Source organism: Podarcis liolepis (genome assembly GCF_965112155.1).
Source record: "Podarcis liolepis genome assembly, chromosome: 13".
In the NCBI taxonomy this organism is placed as follows: Eukaryota; Metazoa; Chordata; class Lepidosauria; order Squamata; family Lacertidae; genus Podarcis; species Podarcis liolepis.
In genome coordinates this window covers 32,990,971-33,010,824 of record NC_139573.1, presented here as the reverse complement: position 1 = coordinate 33,010,824, position 19,854 = coordinate 32,990,971, and the positions used below count along the sequence as shown (strand labels likewise).

At 45.9% G+C, this 19,854-nt stretch overlaps 1 protein-coding gene across 4 annotated transcripts in view; it reads left to right on the top strand.

Annotated features, from left to right (window-relative positions):
- Window positions 1-19,854, top strand: part of ARHGAP23 (Rho GTPase activating protein 23) — a 171,602-nt gene that overhangs the window by 90,100 nt on the left and 61,648 nt on the right. For all 4 annotated transcript variants that reach the window (XM_083469401.1, XM_083469399.1, XM_083469400.1 and 1 more), the window contains exon 2: window positions 14,879-15,058. In XM_083469401.1, coding sequence (XP_083325527.1) covers window positions 14,879-15,058 — 180 coding nt within the window. The remainder of the gene's footprint in view (window positions 1-14,878; window positions 15,059-19,854) is intronic.

The following is a 19,854-nucleotide window of genomic DNA, read 5'->3' as shown; positions in this document are numbered from 1 at the left end:
ATCTATCTATCTATCTATCTATCTATCTATCTATCTATCTATCTATATCTATCTGTCTATCTATCCAAACAAAAAGATGCACAGGGAAGAGTTTATATTGGACTCTTCTCCCATCAATCAGAAAGCTGCATTGTAACTTGATCAGGACTTAGATTTATTTGAATCCACATAGAAAAGTGGCTGGATGATTTTAGGATTTTGTTTCTGGACTTAATGGACCCCCTTTCCAGACCTGGATCTAATCCTGCTTGTGTCTACTTCTTGTTTTAATAAACTTGGGCGTGTGCGGATGGTCTGTGAAGAGGTGTGTTTCCCATACAAGATGCATGTGGCTTCCTAATTATCTGATATGCAGGTGCCTGTTAACCATTCCAGCAGGGCATGATTTTCGTTTACCTTTTAAGAACGAGGTGTTTTTGAACTGTACCACTTCAGGGTCAAGGCGGGGGGGAAATAGGGAGCTCATGCTCTATTATGCATGAACACAAAATGACCTGCGCATAGAGAAGCAGCATGTTGGCTAAGAAGCTAGGCAAGGACCCTTCATTCTCTGACATGCTGATTAGGGAAGCATAGTTATGTATGTATTTATATTTGAAGGAGGATTCTGTCATCCAAGCACCCATTTGCCAAATGAAACTTCCAAGGTCAGACAAAGATTACCAAAAATCGGCTTTCAGTCACCTTGTTCTAGAGAATGGATATTGTCCCAAAGCATCTTTTGGAATGTCTGTGTGGTCAGACAATCCCTATGCATGCCAATGTCTGATTGTAGTACTGTGGAAGAAGCTGCCCTTTTCACCTGTGAACATTGTGCATAGTCTTGGTTTAGGTTGCTCTCTGTCTGAGCCTCAGCGTTTCGTATCTGTGCAATGGGTGCAGTTAGCAATTCTTGTTTTGCTTATTTAAAAATTATTACTGTTCTTCCAGAAGGACTTTATCAGAAGAAAAGAAAAGGGTGGGATAAATACTGTATTGCAGATACTTAACACCGTTCCAGAAACTACAAATTATTTCTTTTATTTGCTAAAACGTTTTTGCCAAGCTCTCAGGGTATTTGGCAAGCTCACAAGGCTCTGGTATCAGTATTAAATTCAAATGTCACCTGTCAGGACTGTTGTGTTATCGGGGAGATAAGGGTTGATAAGCACCTTGCAGAAATTATTGCTATTGTAAATAAGAAAATCATAATAAGAAAGATTTCTCAGATTCCGATTCTGCTCAAGGGCATAGAGGAGTGTGAGACAGAGGCGTACTGGTACTTCCGGATTCTAATTCTGGCTTTGCCCATCATTCATTATGTGACGCATGGCAAATCATACACACCTGCTAAACCCTGCCTCAGTTTCACTATCAGGCTGTTTATTGGGCAACGTTGTATGAGCTGTGGGTAACTTAATTTGTTCTCTCTCTTTTTAAAACACTTGTTTATTGAGGTTTTCAACTGAGTATTGACAAAGCAGATAGTGTAAGAAAAGGATAACATAAACTGAAACATAAATTAACACAGACATTCCTTTTGTGGGTGGCAATATGGAAGTCAGTAGTTTATTTTGTTAAGCTTAAATTTCAACTCACTTTGTGTTCTTTTGAGAATAATAATAATAATAATAATAATTTATTATTTATACCCCGCCCATCTGGCCGATTCTGGGGTTGTGGCGCTCATCTCGCTTTATTGGCTGAGGGAGTCGGCGTACAGCTTTCGGGTCATGTGGCCAGCATGACTAAGCCGCTTCTGGCGAACCAGAGCAGCGCATGGAAACGCTGTTTACCTTCCCGTCGGAGCGGTACCTATTTATCTACTTGCACTTTGACGTGCTTTCGAACTGCTAGGTTGGCAGGAGCAGGGACTGAGCAACTGGAGCTCACCCCGTTGCGGGGATTTGAACCTCCGACCTTCAGATCGACAAGTCCTAGGCTCTGTGGTTTAACTCACAGCGCCACCCGCGTCCCAATATTTGAGTAACAGAGGATAACTCCCTGATAGCTGGCAGGAAAAAGTTGATGGGGGTAGAAAGCTCAGGTGTGATAGAGTGGAGATGGGGGTCAATCTGGAATGATTGGCTGCACAACTGAAAGATGGAAAACAACTGGTGTGGAGGCCTACAGATAACTTGTTTCTGGGCTTCTTCTAACATCCATGTAACTAGTAATTGTTCATAGCCTCCCTTCAGATGCATCATTTTCCTCTTTCCACTGGATTTGAGTGCCTTTGCGTATGTTGTGGTTGTATTAGCAGCAGCATTGGATATACATACCTATATACAGTGGTACCTCAGGTTACAAACCACTTCAGTTATAGACTCCGCTAACCCAGGAATAGTACCTCAGGTTAAGAACTTTGCTTCAGGAGAACAGAAATAGTGCGGCGGCAGCGGGAGGCCCCATTAGCTAAAGTGGTACCTCAGTTTAAGAACAGTTTCAGGTTAAGAACGAACCTCCAGAACGAATTAAGTTCTTAACCCAAGGTACCACTGTATTTATATAAGTATTTGCATTGGGGTACCTGATCCAATTCAAGGTGTAGTGCAGTTTTTACAGTGGATGGTAGTCATCTTCCATAAAACTCAAGTGGGCTATCATAAGGAGAGTGAGAGGTTTAGAACAGTGAGATGGATGTGGAACAGATGAGAGAACAATTTGTATACACCTTGAGCCAGGAGAAATGAAAATTGAGGGGAGGACCTTAAGAGCAGCTTTCAAATATTTAAAAGCAATAAAGGAGACAGAGGACAATTACTCTTTCTTACCCCTGAGGGCAGAGTGGGGGGGGGGGAGAACAGGAATGTACAGGAAGAACAGGAAGTTAAATCTAGGTTAAATTGAACATACCCTTTTATGCAAGATGATGAGTTGGTATGGTTGCTTTCCATTCCGGGTCAGAGGTGGGGTGTGATTGCCTGGCCCCTTGCTATAATTGTGAACCAAATACTAAAAGCTTGCAGCTGCTAGTTGCCCACAAGCCTCCCTAGCTATTAGTTGACCTGCTGTGATGTCGTGCTGAGGAAACAGTTAATCCCAGTCAGTGACTTGTGTTGATGGAGAGAAGGAAAGTCTTTTTAAATCTAAGGACAGGAGAGAATTGGGATTTGGAATCCAGAGACCATCTTGGAAAACTCAGGCTTGAACTGTTGGTTGTTCAACTTAGGCAGAGGGAAGTTGTCGAAAGTGAAAATGCAGTTTGAATTTGTGAATTGTCTCCCTTTGTATGTTTACTGTGCATAAAATTAGCATGGATTCTGTGTCTAAAAGCTGAAATCTGTGACTTGACTAAAGTTGTCAAGCAAATTTGCACATATTTGCTTGTTTTGGCATAATTTTCCTTTTGTGGTTCATTGGGGGAGACAATGCAGAGCACCCAAGCTCCATTTCCTGAACACTGCAAGTCTTGGGGAGCTTCCCTCTGGTTCCCAACACCAGGTGCTGTGCCTGTGTCTGAGCTGATCCTGAGAGCCAGAAGTGTTATCAGCCTACTGCTCTGAATCTTCAGAAAACTGACCTTGCTTCAAGTAGAAGCGCCTACGTTTAATGCATCGCAGCATGTCAGCCAATTAAAAATGGCTCGCTGGCAAACTTTTGTGCTAGCTCACCTGCCCACATATACTTGTGCTTGTCCCTCTTAATATGAACCAGATCCTATGATGTTCATCTTGTGGTGAAGTGGCACTGGGTTCCATCACACATCATTTCTGCAGTTGACACTTCACATCCAACAATCTCATGAGGCGAAATGGGAAAATAGTGTTGGGTGGGGAGCAATTTTGAGCAGGCATATTGAAAGAAAGTGTTAAGCTGCTCTTCCTCCTCCCCCTGGTCTTCTTCTCTCTGTTTCAGCCTTCTAAGGCTGCATTTATTATTTTTACACACACACACACACACACACACACACACACACACGTGTATATGTTAAGAGGAAGAGTCACAAAAATTCCCACCATGCTCATCTTGACCCTAGCAGGCCAGATGTTGTGGCAGGATACAGCTAGGATGACCCTGGACCTTTATTAGGAGAATGTAGGGAGCTCTTCCTGGGTTTGAGTTCCTGCCCAGTCTCATTTCTCATGTGATGTTGGGTGGCCCACGGAGCCAGCTGAGTCCAGTTTCCCAACACTGATCTACACCTACTCAACAGCCTGTAAAATCCCACTACTGTTTCCTCTCTCCTTAAAAAAAAAAATTACTTTCCTGTTTTCCCCTTCCAAAGCAACAGCAGTACAGCACCTGAATTTTAACACCCTGGGCAGCTTGCGGAGTTTCTTAGGCCCGTGAGTTGCTTTCTTAAATGCCAACTGTATTCGCCTGCCACTCAGCCTCCTGTGCTGAAGACAAATGCCAACAAAGCTTCCAGTGGAGGTGAGAAAGGAAGCGGCATGTTTAAACCCACCATCCCTTCTGTTTCCCTGCACTCCCCGCCCAGCCCGAAATCCCAGCCTAGTCTTACTGGCACAGTTCCTGGCGTCCTTTAGGCTGGGGCAAACCAGCTGATGTGGCACAACTGGCGACCGCCTCAGGGGCTGCTTGCTGGCAGAGGAGTTGTCTGTTGTGGTAAAATATAGCTTGTTGTAATTACCCAGGGTCCCCAAACCTGCCATTTTCTCTGTTTTTAATTGGGCTCCAGGAATGATAAACAGCAGGCCTTTTATGGTTTCTCCGGCTGTGAGGCAGCGGCTGTCGCCATTACTATCTTGTTGTCCCAGGGAAAAGAGTTCCAGGTGCCCGACTTGCACTTCCTACTCGGAGGCTGTTAATACAAGTGATGCTTAAAGATATGCACATGCAATGCTTATAATTGCATCCCCTTAGTGCCCGTATTTCAAATGCAAAACCTCCTTAGTTGGAACTTTCATTTGCTCCAAAAAAATAAAAAATAGCTCCCTTACTGTCACACTCTCTCCCACTGTGCCAATTATCCATAAGTAGTATAGCCAAGGGACGTGTGTGGCGCTGTGGGTTAAACCACAGAGCCTAGGACTTGCCGATCAGAAGGTCAGCGGTTCGAATCCCCGCAACGGGGTGAGCTCCCGTTGCTCGGTCCCTGCTCCTGCGACCCTAGCAGTTCGAAAGCATGTCAAAGTGCAAGTAGAGAAATAGGTACCGCTCCGGCGGGAAGGTAAACGGCGTTTCCGTGCGCTGCTCTGGTTTGCCAGAAGCGGCTTAGTCATGCTGGCCACATGACCCGGAAGCTGTACGCCGGCTCCCTCGGCCAATAAAGCGAGATGAGCGCCGCAACCCCAGAGTTGGTCACGACTGGACCTAATGGTCAGGGGTCCCTTTGCCTTTACCTTAGTATAGCCAAGTATAAAGGTGGCCTTTGCACTCAAGTCAGTTGCTTGATACAGATGGGGCTGAATCCTGAAAACCGAATCCCTTGCTCAACTTTTCCTACCATAATATATTTGTAGGACCAGAAATACAGAACCCGATGACATCAAAACACTGGGCAAGTGAGTGCACACGTTACTCTGCTATAAAAGACATCTTGTGAAGAGGCATTGTTTTCTCCAAGTCCAAGCCCAGTACAGTAGCTGCTGCACAATGTTCTCTCCTCTCCCCCCCCTTCTTCCCGCCCCTCTTTGTTTTAGGGTTCTGATCTCAGAGGACCCAGGAACAATAAAGGCTGTGTTCTGTTGGCAGAGAAAATAGTTTGCAGGGTCAGGGAGCCTGGGCAGGCAGTCAGGTTAGGGGCTGAGGAGATGGGCCCAAGAGGGAGCGATGGATGAGGGCCTTAGAGGAAGTGCAGATGATGATGATGATGATGATGATGATAATAATAATAATAATAATAATAATAATAATAATAATTTATTATTTATACTCTGCCCAGCTGGCTGGGTTTCCCTAGCCACTCTGGGCAGCTTCCAACAAAACATTAAAATACAATAATTCATCAGATATTAAAAGCTTCCCTAAACAGGACTGCCTTCAGATGTCTTCTAAAAGTCAGATAGATGTTAATTTCTTTGACATCTGATGAGAGGGTGTTCACAGGGCGGGCGCCACTACCGAGAAGGCCCTCTGCCTGGTTCCCTGTAACTTTGCTTCTCACAGTGAGGGAACTGCCAGAAGGCCCTCAGAGCTGGACCTCAGTGTCCAGGCTGAACGATAGGGGTGGAGACGCTCCTTCAGTTATACAGGACCGAGGCCGTTTAGGGCTTTAAAGGTCCGCACCAACGCTTTGAATTGTGCTCGGAAAAGCAGTGCAGAGTAAGATGCTTAGGCCTAAGGGGAGGATGAATTGGGGGGACAAGACATTGAGGAAGAGGACCAGAGAGGAAATGAGGGAAAGAGGGTGAGAATGGGGTAGGGCAGAGCTAAGGAATCGTGGGCTGGGTGCTATGGGTCAGCAAAGCAGCTTGTGAGAATTGGGAGTAGAGGAAGGAGCCATGAAAGGGAGGTGATGGGTGGCATCCTTTGTGGGGTGGAGGTGGGGGGGGGGTTACACAAAGATATGAAAGGACTGGCCAGATCTTTTCCCAGCTCCATAGTGTGATTATGTAAATAGTCAAGGGATGAATGATCAAACAGTGGGTACGTGCATGTGTGTGTACCCTGTGCCCCCCTGGGGGGGTGGCAGTGCCCGTGAGCATGGCGGCACCATCTGTAGTTTACTGATGGAGCAGCACACTTTTTTCCGCTCAGGTTATTACCGCTAGAGCAGCTGCTTGTGTTTGGGTGGGAGGCTTTCCCTGGGGTCGGGAGGGGGGTGGTAGTGGATTATAGAAGCAGCGTACAGTGTGTGTGTTTGGAGGGGGGATAATCACACACGGTGTTCCTTTGTCTGGGGGTGTGTGTTGTCTGGTTGATTTGCCTCAATTTTCAGCTATTGGTAGAGAGCATTCCCCCCGCCCCACAGACTTTGGTTGGGGCAAACAGGGATAATTCACAGATGATCACAATGCCCCCCCTAGCCTATTTCCATAGATCATTTGACTAAGAGAGAAGAAAAAATGCCCCAAGGGGGGTGGGTTCCCTATATCAGGTGTGTAGAATGTAATTTAAATTATATACCATCTTTTACCCCCTCAAGGCTTGTCGGATATGCCGCTTGCTTTCCCCTGCCTCTTTGTGTGAATAAATGAACTGTCTCCCTTCCTAATCCCTACCCTGTGTATGCTTCTCTCCTTATTTTGCTTTTCTCAGCGCCCCCCCCCCATCACTTGTTCTCTGCACATTTTCTTTGGCCAGCGGCAGCAGAACAACTAAGCTTACCTTACCCCCCCACCCCCAGTTTACCATATCGCAGCTGACCTCCGATAACCCCTCACACGTGCCACTGCCTGCCTTTTGGCTGTTGTGGCAAGGAATATCTTAATAATAATAATTTGCCTGTACAGCTGGATCTTTGCCCTCTCCATCCCACCCCACCGTCTGCCAGAAAGGTTGTGACTTTTGAATTCTATATTTGCTCTCCATGAGCTTGTAACAGCCTCCACTTAAACATGTTCCTTCATTGCCATCTGACTCTTGCAACCTTCGCTGTTTGCTACTCATATATCAGACCCCCAATCCTCAACGCTTGTGTGTTTGGGTGTGTTCTGTCTAGGTTTCAAAAAGAAAAGAAAAAAAGAAAGTCCTGCTCTTCTGTGTCTCTCCCACCCCCCACCCCCCGCAATATGTTAATAATTAAGAAATAACAATTAAGAAATGTGTGATTTGATATTGCTGATTATTATTACACTTACACCTCACATTTCACGGTGGTGGATCTGGTTCTCTCCCTTTTTATTTTATCCTCAGTACAACCCTGGAAGGTAGGTTAGGCTGAGAGACTGTGAGAGGCCTGAGGCCCACCTAGTGAGCTTCATGACTAAGCAGGGATTTGAGCTCTTGTCTCACAGGCCCTGATCCTGCACTCTGACCACTAATTTATTTATATGTTTGTTTATACCCCACCTTCCCCCCTGATAGGGCTCAAGGCAGCTTACAAATAAAAAATAAGAACCTCTAAAAACATAGAAAAAAACAATCAAACGCTGATAGAATTAAAACTATATACATATATAAAAATTATTAAACCCATACAAATAAATGCAATAAAAACCAGCACGGCAGCAGCCCTTTTATTAAAAGCAGTCAGTTCCCAAAGGCCTCTTGGTACAAGGAAGTCTTCACTTTCGGTGCAAAGACAGCAAGGAGGGAGCCAGTCTAGCTTCTCTAGAGAGGGAGTTCCAAAGTCTGGGAGCAGCCACCAACGAGGCCCTCACTCAGGTCCTCACCAAGCATGCCAGGAACTGAGAGAAGGGCCTCCCCCCAAAATCTTAGAACCTGGGCAGGTTTGTATGAGGGAATATGGTCTTTCAGATAGCTTGGACGTAAGCCGCCATCATGCCATGCGTTTCCCTTCCTTCTGTCGTTGGTGGCAAGGATGAGCAAATACACAGCAGGACAACAATGTGACATCGTGGGTTGTGGTATAACAGATGTTAAGAGGAAGAAACGGGAAAAGAGGCAATCATTCCATGCTCATTATTTAGGGGAGGAGCCATAGCCTTAGGACTGGCCACCTGGTGCCCTTAGGTAGCTGGTGTTGCCTCAGTGCCGTGGCAGGACTCACCACTGACTCCTACCCTGGGCCATCTTTTAGTTCTCCTGCCCCAGCCCAGTACTCTTTGAGTAGCACCTGGTAGCTGAATCTAGCTCCCATGTTGAAACCCACATGATGCCCTTGGTGTAGCGTTGCTCAGGGGGATTGTGGGGAATTAAAATGGCAACCCTGAGCTACTAGGCACTGCTCACAGTGCTGCTGGCTGATGCTACTTGCCAGCTGAGCCTGCCTGCCAACTGAGAAGGGGCCCCACCAGATTGCCCTTAGTCCAGGTGTCTCCCAAACCTAAAGCTCGCCTTGCATTGGTAGAGCAAATGCTTTTCATGTAGAAGCTCCCAATTCAATCCTCAATATTTCTAGCTTGAAATGTAGAAGAGGTGCCACCGGTCAGAATAGACAGTCATGTGCTAGATGGGCAAATCTGACATGATAGAAAAGCATGTACTGTGTTTGTATGTTGGTGTAGTTCAGCCTTGGCCAACCTGATGCCCACCAGATGTTTTGGGTGTCGATCCCATTCAGCTTTCACCAACCTGGTGCCCACCAGATGTGTTGGCCTGTAACTTGCATCAACCTGACTATCCTGCTTGGGGCGGATGTGAATTGTCATCCAGAACAACTGGAGGCCACCAGGATGGTGAATTCTGGTAGCTCCATCTCTACACTCCATCTTCAGTGTAGGACTGAGCTATAACATTATGCTACCATTATGCTACAATTACTTACTTACACACACAAAGAGAGAGCATCAGTGCCCAGAGAGAAAAGAGGCGAGGGAAGGCTTGTCAATATCCCATCTCTTTGTCACATGGAAGTGTTGATCCCAGCTTTCAGAGGGGCCTGGGGCGCCTGGCGCTGGTATGATACTGAGGGAGATTAGTCTGTGAATACGAGGCACCCTCATTAGCATCCTGATCCAAACGGGAGGGCAGCTTTGTGACAGAAAGATAAGGATTGTGCACCGGTGGACTGTGAAGGGCCCCAGAGGAGAGTCGGGAGCAGATAGGCTTTGTGTCCCTGGATAAAACGGCTGGTATCTTCATTAACTCTGAGTCGCCTGCAGAGGCTGTCTGGAGGCAAGGTGGCTGGAAGGGGCAGAGGGGATTACGATGTCTCCCCCACCTGATCTGCCTTTCCACACTTGTTCAGAATATTCATCTTGGAGAGACACCCTCAGGGTGGTTTGAAAGCGGCTTTCATTCAGGGTGGGGATGGGGGCCAGATGGCAGCAAAGGGGGCACCACTTCAAAGCCTTCATTTGGTGTTGCGCACCTGCTTAAGCAGAAGTAGGCAGCGCTAACATTGCATTGCAGACTTTGGGTTCAGAGCAGCGTTCCGCACCCCACTTCCCTGAAACTGGGATCACATCAACCCTTTAGTCTCTCCGTGTTGCCTTCTTCTCACAACCTAACAAGCTGTTAGTCCTTCGTTTTAAATCCCTCTCCACCCCGATTGTATCTACTCCTTTGTTTTTCCTTGCACTTCACTTCCTATTTTGTTGCATGATCCAAATTCACAAATTTAAAATGCTTGGGGGGGGGAGTGTGTTATTTGTGACAGTTGTGAATACACCTTGCATGAGACCAGGCCGGTCCAGCTCCAATGAGAGGTTGAGCCGAGTTGACAGATTCCCTACTTTTTCTGGGGCCCCCTTTTTTGGTGCCCACATCTTAGCTGCTGTTTTGAAGGCTGCAGGAGGACATGTGAGGCCTTTGCCTCTCTGTTCAAGGGCACATCTAACCTGAATCTGCCCACTGTGTGTGTCTGTGCCTGGTTGAGGGTGTCAGTCTCGTCTCCAGCTCTGCATTGCCTTGTTTACTGAAGCTGTCCATCCAGATACACCTGCTTGAATTACCGGGGGATGGGGGGCAGAGGGATCCTGACCCCTTAACTTTTGTTACCGTATTTTTCACTCTATAAGACACACCCGACCATAAGACGCACCTAGTTTTTAGAGGAGGAAAACAAGAAAAAATAAAATATTCTGAATCAAATGTTGTTGAAGAGGCTTTGCACAGCTATCCCTGAAGCCAGAACAGCAAGAGGGATTGCTGCGTAGCAATCCCTCTTGCTGTTCTGGCTTCAGCGATAGCTGCGCAGCCTGCATTCGCTCCATAAGACGCACACATATTTCCCCTTACTTTTTAGGAGGGAAAAAGTGTGTCTTATAGAACGAAAAATATGGTGATTGCTCCCTTAGCTACTATTTTTAGGAAGCAGTGGGGGAGGGGTAATGATTTGTTTGAAATTGAATGTAGTCAGGAAAAAGGGGGCTTGCAGATTGAATTATTTATTCACTTTAATTTGTGTATGGGTGCATGTGTATTCTGCTGCTGGGTAGTGCAAACACTTTGCAACAGCAGTGTTAAACTTCGACTTGATTGTGCAGAAAAGCCACTAGAAGCAAATGTCAGTGGTGGTGGCAGGAGGGAGGAGCCTCACATCAGGAGCTGGGGACCAGATGGATTGTGTGCTGTTGAATTGAGAGGGGGAGAGAGAGTCCACATTCCTCTTGGTGGGGGCTCCACCTATAAGGCATGGTGTGTATATTGCAGATGTTGCACTGTAACTACTGCTTGTGTTATTTGGAGGAATGGTAATGGGCTGGCATCTCCCGTTAAAACATATTCAGCATATAAGGTTAGAAAAATGCTTAGCAGAGCCACAGTGCCAATCGTATTACACCAGTAATGCAGATCCTGGGGCCTTCCAGATATTGTTGGGCTCCCCTCAGCCACACCCACCCAGCATGGCTAGTGGTCAGGGATGATGGGAGTTGTAGTCCAGCAGCAACTGGAGGGACCACAGCTTCCCCATCCCAGCGACAGACAACATGGCACTGTGATTGGAACAAGGTGGTTTTGCACACCCTCCAACATTCCTCAGAAAAGAGAGACATTCTACTGATGTAGAACAGAATGTCCCCTTGTTATTTTTTTGAAGGAGCATGGAGTGTGTGTGTGTCTGGGATACACCAGGCAGATGTTGTTTAGTACAGAGAGGGGATCTCTCTTTGCGTAGTGATACCTTCTGCTGAGTGGAGGAAAGGAGCTGGAGGGAAAGGAGAACTCTGGGATTGTTTTGCTCTGCAGAAGCAGCAGCAAGAAGCCCCTGTGGCTAAGTAATTGCTAAGTGAAATTACATAATAAGTTTTCTTTTCTGCTGCTCTGCCTTTTGGCAGCTCTTAGGAACATCCCATTAACTCCGGTTTTACCTCCTCCTGCATTCAAGAAGGTAAATTCATGACTTTCCCTTCAGGGACATAAACACTATGAAAGAGAGAGGAGGAGATAGGAAAGCCAGTGTCATTGGTAGGCTGACAAATAGCCTCTTTAGATGTTTGTGGATTTGTCCTTCCTTCCATTTCAGCTGCACACAGTTTCTGCTCTGCTCATGCTCATTACAAGGTTCTCCCTTTTCCCTCTTCTAGTTTTAAACTGACATTCAATTTCCACCACTGAAGCTGCACTATTGGTCAACATTATGCTGCTGGCACCTTCTCAGTCCATAGCTAGAACATCTGTTTACAGAGCAGTACAATCCCGGTAGAGCTATCGATCAGCTAACTGATCTTTCTTTTAACCACTTTATAATAAGATATTTCATTAATTGTAAACACAACTCTGTAGATTGCACAATTCTATGAGCACAAGAGTAGAAATTAAGGGCAAATTGGTGATATACTTTAAAAACGATAGTAATGGGCTTTCCAACTCATCTTCCCGAGAATTTCAGCTTTTGCTTTAAAGAAGAAGAAAGAAGCGAGTTTCTAGTCTTTAGTATTGTGAAGACAGGCTTGCAAGTTGTGTGTGGCAATTCTGAAAGCCAAAATTTGCATTCAACATGATTTTCTAGGAATCAGTGCCTATGTTGTGCAGAATAAATTATGTTAAATACAAAAATCCATACAAATATGAATAATTTTATGGATTAGGTCATGGTGGAGGAACACCAAGATTTGGTCTGTTGTCCCATTGCTGGAGGCAAGACAGCCAGCATATGAGTAGCCAGTTAGGCACAGATTGAGAGAATCTGTTCATTAGCTACTTGTGTGGAAGCTCTCCATGTGGAAGCCCCAAACAGCTTCATTGATACATGCCTATAAGCCTTCTTGTACTATGTAAACACTTTGAGGATTTTTTGCTTTCAAGTGGTGTGTGTGTGTGTGTGTGTGTGTGTGTGTCTCATCTCTCTCTCTCTCTCTCTCTCTCTCTCTCTATCATATCTAGCTATTTATCTATATCTATCTATCTATCTATCTAATCATCTATCTATCCTGATGCCATTGTTGATTGTTTTAGCCCAGATGACCTTCCAGCCGCAAATGCATCGTGTTATAAAGCCTTGTTGTTCGTTCCCGTGTAGTTATTGCAAGCCCCAAAGCAATTGAAGGCCATCTGGTTTTGAGCTGGCGAGACGGAGAGGTGCATAATTCCCTTCTAAAGTATAGAGTGTCATGTTGCAAACCTTGGGCATCCCACAGGGGTTGACAGGAGGGAGATGGAAAGCCTTTAAGATTACATGTCGGACTTGGATATTACATTCCTCTGGGTTACCAATGGAATGTAGTCATAGGGGGGAGCTCCCATGTGGACTTGCTGTGTCAACGTCTTATGCGCTGGTGGTAGGGAGGCTTTTACAGTAAGAATTGGAAGTGTGGTTAACTCAAGGAGCTATAGCTTGCAAACAGTGTGAAATCCTTCTCCTTTTGCTTCTTGTCTCATGCTGAAACCTGTCTAAATTCAACCATGATGGAGATCTTTTTTAAAAGGCTCCCGTTTTTTAAGGGTTGTGCTGAGGTGCAGGTGTTGGAAAAAGTTCAAAATGCATTCCTTTCCTCACACTCATACTCAAAGGTATTTTCTCCCTCCTTTCCCCCATCCCATTCCACTTCCCCGTGATCAGTTAGGGCTTTGTTCCAGGGGAAATGAGGGAAGGAAGACCTCAGTGCAACTTCTTCTCTTTCCTTCCAACCTTCAAGAACGAAAATCGAAATGAATTTTGGGGCCAGTGTGTGTGTGTGTGTGTGGTGGAATAATAATGTGAAATAATGGTTGCTTACACACCACACCTTTAAAGTGCCTTTGAAGCACATTCTTTCACGCAAAGAATTCTGGGTGCTGTAGTTTTCCCCATCGCAGAATTACAATTCCCATCAGCCCTTAACAAGCGATAGCACCAAGAATTATTTGAGGGAGTAAATGTGCCTTGAATGTGCTTTAAAGATATAGTATGTACACATCGTCTGCTGAATACAGAGGAGAAACCAATGAATAAAAAAAGATCCCATGCTTATTTTCTGCTTTCAAGAAACTTCAGTGACCCCTGACTGGTTTCACTGAAAGAAAACCCAAGTGTTCAAACCCAATTTTCAAGCGGAGCGTATAATCTAACATGGCTTTTCTCCCTTTCCATACACTTGCAAATACTCTTCAATCTGTTCTAGCATACTGGGGAGCCTACAACAGTTTTTATCTCTGGCTGTTGCTCAGCGGTCACAGCGCCAGATGCTGGCCCCAGATGCTGTGGAAGCAAATGCTTGGCTTCTAGTACTTATACCAGGCCTGGCAAATCCAGAGACTTCATATAGCTCGCCAATCAGAGACTGATGTTGCACATCCCTTCTGTGCCTGAAGAGAGTTCTGGAGACTGAGTGCATATTGTACCCAGTAACTCACTAGTTCCTCAGCCAAACAATCAGTTTTAGGAGAGTTGAAGCTGGTGTGGTAGAGGCACACTTGTTTCTGCTCTGCTACCGTCTCTAGTCAAATATTTTTCATTGTGATTTTTGTCAGCAGCAATGCAAAGAAACATGTATCCTCCAGGTGCTATACAGTATGTTGTTACTTATTTCATTTATTTCCTTCCTTTGTCCAACTCGACACTCTTCAAAGATGATCATTTTCATTGGGGAAAATTTCATAAAACAGTGGGGTGTATCTATGAGAAGCATAATTCCTCTTATCATTACATTCTCAACACCTGGGGGAAAACTGTAGTCTGTCTCCAGCTGAGATTTCTCAGCTTGAGAGCTGTCCAAGTCTGCTGACAAAGGGTGAAGCTTGCCTTCCATCAGGAAGGAGACACCGAAGCCCTCTGGGAAACTAAATGATCTCCAGGGAATATTCAGGGCTATAGGCTTTTAAAAACTTTGACAGTCTCTTTATCCTCATCCTCTTTGGAAAGGTCCTTCCAAACACCTGTTCATGTGGTTGGTGTGTGTGTGAGAGAGAGAGAGATTGGGGAGGGAGGGGGCTATTCATCCTGCTCCAAATTCCAGCTGAAATGTAATAGTTTGCTCACCTGCCTCTTTTTATTGTTCATTGACAGCCGAAGCTGGGCCAGAGAGATGGTATGGCCACAAACGCCAATGCCCCCCCTGTGGAGTCCTTCCCCTGGGTGGGGCCGAAGACAGTGGTGCTTCACAAGAATTTGCAGGGGGGTTACGGCTTCACCCTCCGGCACTTCATCGTCTACCCCCCAGAATCGGCAGTTCATTCCAACGTGAAGGTAATGTCCATTCTGAGTTTGAAGACTGGGCAGGGTTCGTTCCAGAGGTGTGTCTTATAATGATCCTGGGCATAGTCTGGAGGCACAATGTCCAGTACCCTTGCTGAAGCTAAGCTAGTCCAGGTCTGGCCACTAGCTGGATGGGAGACTGCAGGGAACTTCCATGTGTGTATATGTATTCCTTGGTGATCACTCTTAGCCAAGTATTCCATGAATGTGGTCTCAACTCATGTGTCCATGAGTGATTGTAGAGGCCAATTCAGGATCCACACATCCTTCCACAGTGGGGACAAAGGTTTCCGGGTGGGAATTGATCATGGTGAGGTTTGCAAAACATGCCTTCCTCTTAGCTTGTTTCCCTTTTTCGTCCTGAGTTTGTTCATCTTCAGAGTCCATGAAATCTTTGGTAGAGGCTATTCTCTAATTGGAGTGCTTGCAGGCCAGTGTTTCCCAGTTGTTGGTGTTTATACAACATTATATTTTTTTAAGATTTGCCTTGAGAGCATCTTTTGTTGTCCAACGTTTTCTGAAACATCTGGGCAGCCCCATGTAGGGCAAGGCTGTGCTAGGTGATGCATAGTTACATGAAGCGTAAGCTTGTCTGACATTTCATTAAGAACATAGACCTTACACCAAGTCAAGACCATTGTTCCACCTAGCCCAATCTTGTCTACATTGACTGGCAGCAGTTCCCCAAGGTTTCATAGAATCATAAAATTGTAGAGTTGGAAGGGACCACAATCCAACACAGAAATGTTTTTCCCAATTTGGGGCTCAAACCCACGACCCTGAGATTTAAGAGTCTCATGCTCTACTGGCTGAGCTATCCCTTCACCACAAAGAAGTGTTTCCCAGCTCTAAGTGGAGATACTGAGGATTGAACCTGAGAACTTTTGCATGCAAAAGCGCATGTTCAGCCACTGACCACTAGCCCTTCCCAGCATTACTGGGTCTCTTTTAATTTTTGATGAGCCGACTGGATGTGGTGGTTTCATCCTTTGTTTTTAGACTTTGATCCTCTTTGACCCGCACAACTTTGCTGAGCTCTTCTTTGATTTATACTTTTCCTCCGTGGCTGCACATTCCACAAGTTTGCTACAAACTGCCCAAAGTTTGCCGCTAACAAATTTAACAGCTTTTAAAATTATTACCTGTCAGCCTCCAGGGGATCTATCTTTCCTGATCCTTCTTTTTTCAGAAAATAACTTTTGTTGAGTTCTCTGTTTTCCTTTAAAAGCTATTCCATCTCACACCTAATCTCTTGCGGGTGATCTCTTAAGAGTCTGATGTGCATAAGTAAAGCTCGCTTCTACTCTCCCTGAGTGTCCAGAAGCTTTCCTTTTCTCAAACACAGAAACTGTTGGGTTTGGAATCCTACAGAATTTGCTGTCTGAGATGGGATTCTTCATTGACCCAAATCCCCTGGTTGCCCTGCCCCTAAGCAATAGATAATGCAACTAGCTGTGTGGCCTTTCCCTTTTGAATCTGAAGGGCCTGCCGCCCAGTTTTAAGGGGCCAGTAGCATCCCAACATGGGGTAAATACTTGATACCCGTTACAATATCAAGGAGGCTGCTGGGCTGACCTCCATCTTTGGAAGTTGGAACTGACATCCCTTCCTCCACATGCCCATTCCCAACACGCACCCCGAGTGCGGTTCCAAATTCCTGGGAGCTATTTGCTGACGTCCCATTCCATTCTGATGAAATGTCTGGCATGGAAGCACTGTCGCTGCAAGAGAGAGCCAGCTTTCCGGCCCTCGCAGACCAGAGACCTCACCCTCCCTTTTTTTCTTTTGTCATTTCAGAAAGGGAAAATGGGTTCTTTGCCAGATAAGTTCAAAGGCGCAGAAGGGTTGGCGGGAGGAGATGGGGTGGGGGTATGCATTAAACTGCTCCCGGTCTGTCCCCGCTGGTTGGGGTTGGTTTTTTTTTGCAGTGTCAGCTTCATCTGTATAAAGGGTGACTGTTGTGTTTCATGGTTCGGACAAAAGGCTGCCCCCACTCCCTCTCCCTGCCAAAGTTGGCTCTGTTCACTTCCCTCTGTTGGTCCCTCTCTCTCTACCCCACAACCAAGATCATGCATTAGGGATCGTTCTTGCTACGACATGTATCCTGAAACTTTTAAGATACTCAATAAGTGGCCTGTTGGTCCTGGTCTGGGTCTGTAGTAAAGTACTGCTCAGGATCAGAGCCACAAAGGGAGATAGTGTCTGGGAGGCGGAGACAGATAGGCTTACCGTCCAAGCTGCAGGTAATGGCCTAGTCTGAACAGGGACTCCGTGAGGGCAGAACAGCAAAGCAGCTGGCCGCAAGGGAAGAAGGTATTGAAGGCATCTTGGATGGATCTGGTGTCAAGGTAGGGTTAGCAAGCCTAGGCGGGTGTTGGAGCTGAAATAAGGTGGTATAGGGAGGGTAGAGCAAAGCAAACTATCTTAACCCATGTTGGACCATTGCTCCATCTAGCTTAGTATTGTCTGCACTGACAGGCAGCAGCTCTCTAGGGTTCCAGGCAAGTGTCTATCCCAGCCCTATCTGGAGATGCCAGGGACTGAACTTGGGACCTTTTAGTTATAGAGTCGTATAGTTGGAAGGGACCCAGAAGGCCTCTATTCCAACCCCATGAAGTGCAGTAATTGCAGCTGAAACTTGGGTGTTTTGTTAAAATGGTGGTACGAAAAAGGAATTAAATAAATGTGCTTGATCACTGAGCTGTGGCAGCTCCAAGAGCAGCCAGGGATGGAGCTGGTAGAATGGTGAGCAGGCTGCTGTCAAAAGAGAAGACAGAGTCCCTAGTAACATCTTTTTGGTTTGCTGTCGCTCCTTGAGCAAATGATAGAAGCCACAGAGTGCATATGTGAATTGGGAGCACAACTTCTGGTTGGCCTTGATAGTCAGACAAAATTTGTGGTCAATACCAGCCTCGCCTCTTTCCCGGTTTTGGAGAAGGGGTGGGGTCTTCTGTTTGACTTCATGACAAGCTTTGGAGATGCTGAGACACAGCAGTGCATTTCCAATGCAGAACGTGGCTGGAGGCTTGATTGACCCTGGACTTGTCCTGGACTTTTGAAGGCTCTTCCTGCTGTTTCCAAGTTCTTCCAAAAGCTTATGTGATGTGCTTGCCAGACTGAAATATTGGTCTGCCACTGGCAATCTGGCAAGTATATTTGTGGGCTCCTGATAGGGATTTAGGAGAAAATTTCCAGCTTTTGTTTTCATGTCAATAATAGTTCAAGGAATTCAAAATATTTCTTCAGAAGCATTGTGTGCAGTTACTCAATTTATAAAAAAGTCATGTCTCCTTTCATCATTTCCCCTGGCAGCCACTTCTCTGGCACATTTGTTTTTCTCTTGATGGCTGTTTCTTTTTTTTTACTTCCTATCTGCATCATGCAAGTTATCCCAACCAATCAGGGATCCTGCAGTGAAATGTGTGACATCCCCATGTTACACAGCCAATCATACTTACCGAGCACAAGTGAAGTCAGTTGGGAACTGAAGTCAAGAATGGGCAATGTAAACGAATTGGTGGAATTTTTTGTAGAGAGTTGAAAAGCTATCCAGAAAAGGAGACGGTTGAGGGTGGTTTTTTTCAATTGCCGAAATATTTGTGAAAAGCTGCGAATAGTTTCAGCTTAGTGCTGATCTTTTCTTCTTCACAAACCAAATGCTAACCCTTTAAATATTTTGTTAGTGTTTTATAGCGTGCCATCAGTATATATGGTGCTTAGCAGAATAGCAGGCAAAGAAACATATTCCTATGGAGATTATAATGCCATATAACTCCAGAATGAGAAGACAACATAAGGAGAGAGGGAGGGAAGCCAAAGGTAATGCGAGATGAATGTAAGCAAATGCAGTTTACGTGTACTTTGGCTTTGTTCATTGTGCTAAAAATGCACATTTGGCACCACCATTCCATTATTCTCCATGTGGTGGCGTAAGCAAAGCAAAGAAGCAAAACCCCATAGGGGAATTTCAGCAGCCTACTTGGGACATCCCCATCTCCAGGGCAAGGAGAAGAAGCTTTGGCAGGGTGGGGCGCCAGGTCCGGGGGCTGGGTTTCGGTGGAGGTGACTCACTGGGGAGGGAGCAGGGAACCATGTGTTCCATGCCAGGCATTCTTTGGCAACTGTTGGCAGATGACTTCATTGCCTCCTTGTGCCCCAAGGGGAGTTAGGCACTGCAGGTAACCTTCTGCGTGCAGAGGCAGGATGCAAATTAACCTATACAAATTTTGGGAAACTGGAATATGGCACTCTCAGAAGGCACTACTTTGAGCCATAATGGGAATCATTGCCAGAGTGCAAACGTATGGACTGAAGATATGGAAGGAGGCCGAACAGGAAGCAGATTAGAGCTGGGTCAGACACCAGGAAGACAGATCAGCTGCAGTTCCTGGTGATTCAGAGCCGGGGCTGGGTGGAGACCAAGAGACAGCTGGTTTGGGTATCCGGGGGATCTGGAACAAAGACTTGAGGCAGGGCGGGAGGGAGGGAAGTTCAAGCACAAGGCCAGGTGGGTTATTGCTCAAATGGAGGCCTGACCCTGACCTGGATGTTTTTAGCATCAGAAAGGTCATTTGTGTCCGGTCAAGGGAGTTTGGGGTGAGGTCAGCCAGATAAGGCAGAATGAAGCCCTCTGCTGGCAAAAGCCAGCTCTGGAAGCACCTAGCTGCTTGAGCAAAGTGTGCTAGTTCAAAGCATCTTCCATTCCAACTTTTGGATTGAAAGATGGCAAAAGGTGGAAGCCTCTGCTCTGATATTTGGGGGCTCTTATTTATTTGGTTTTATCAGAG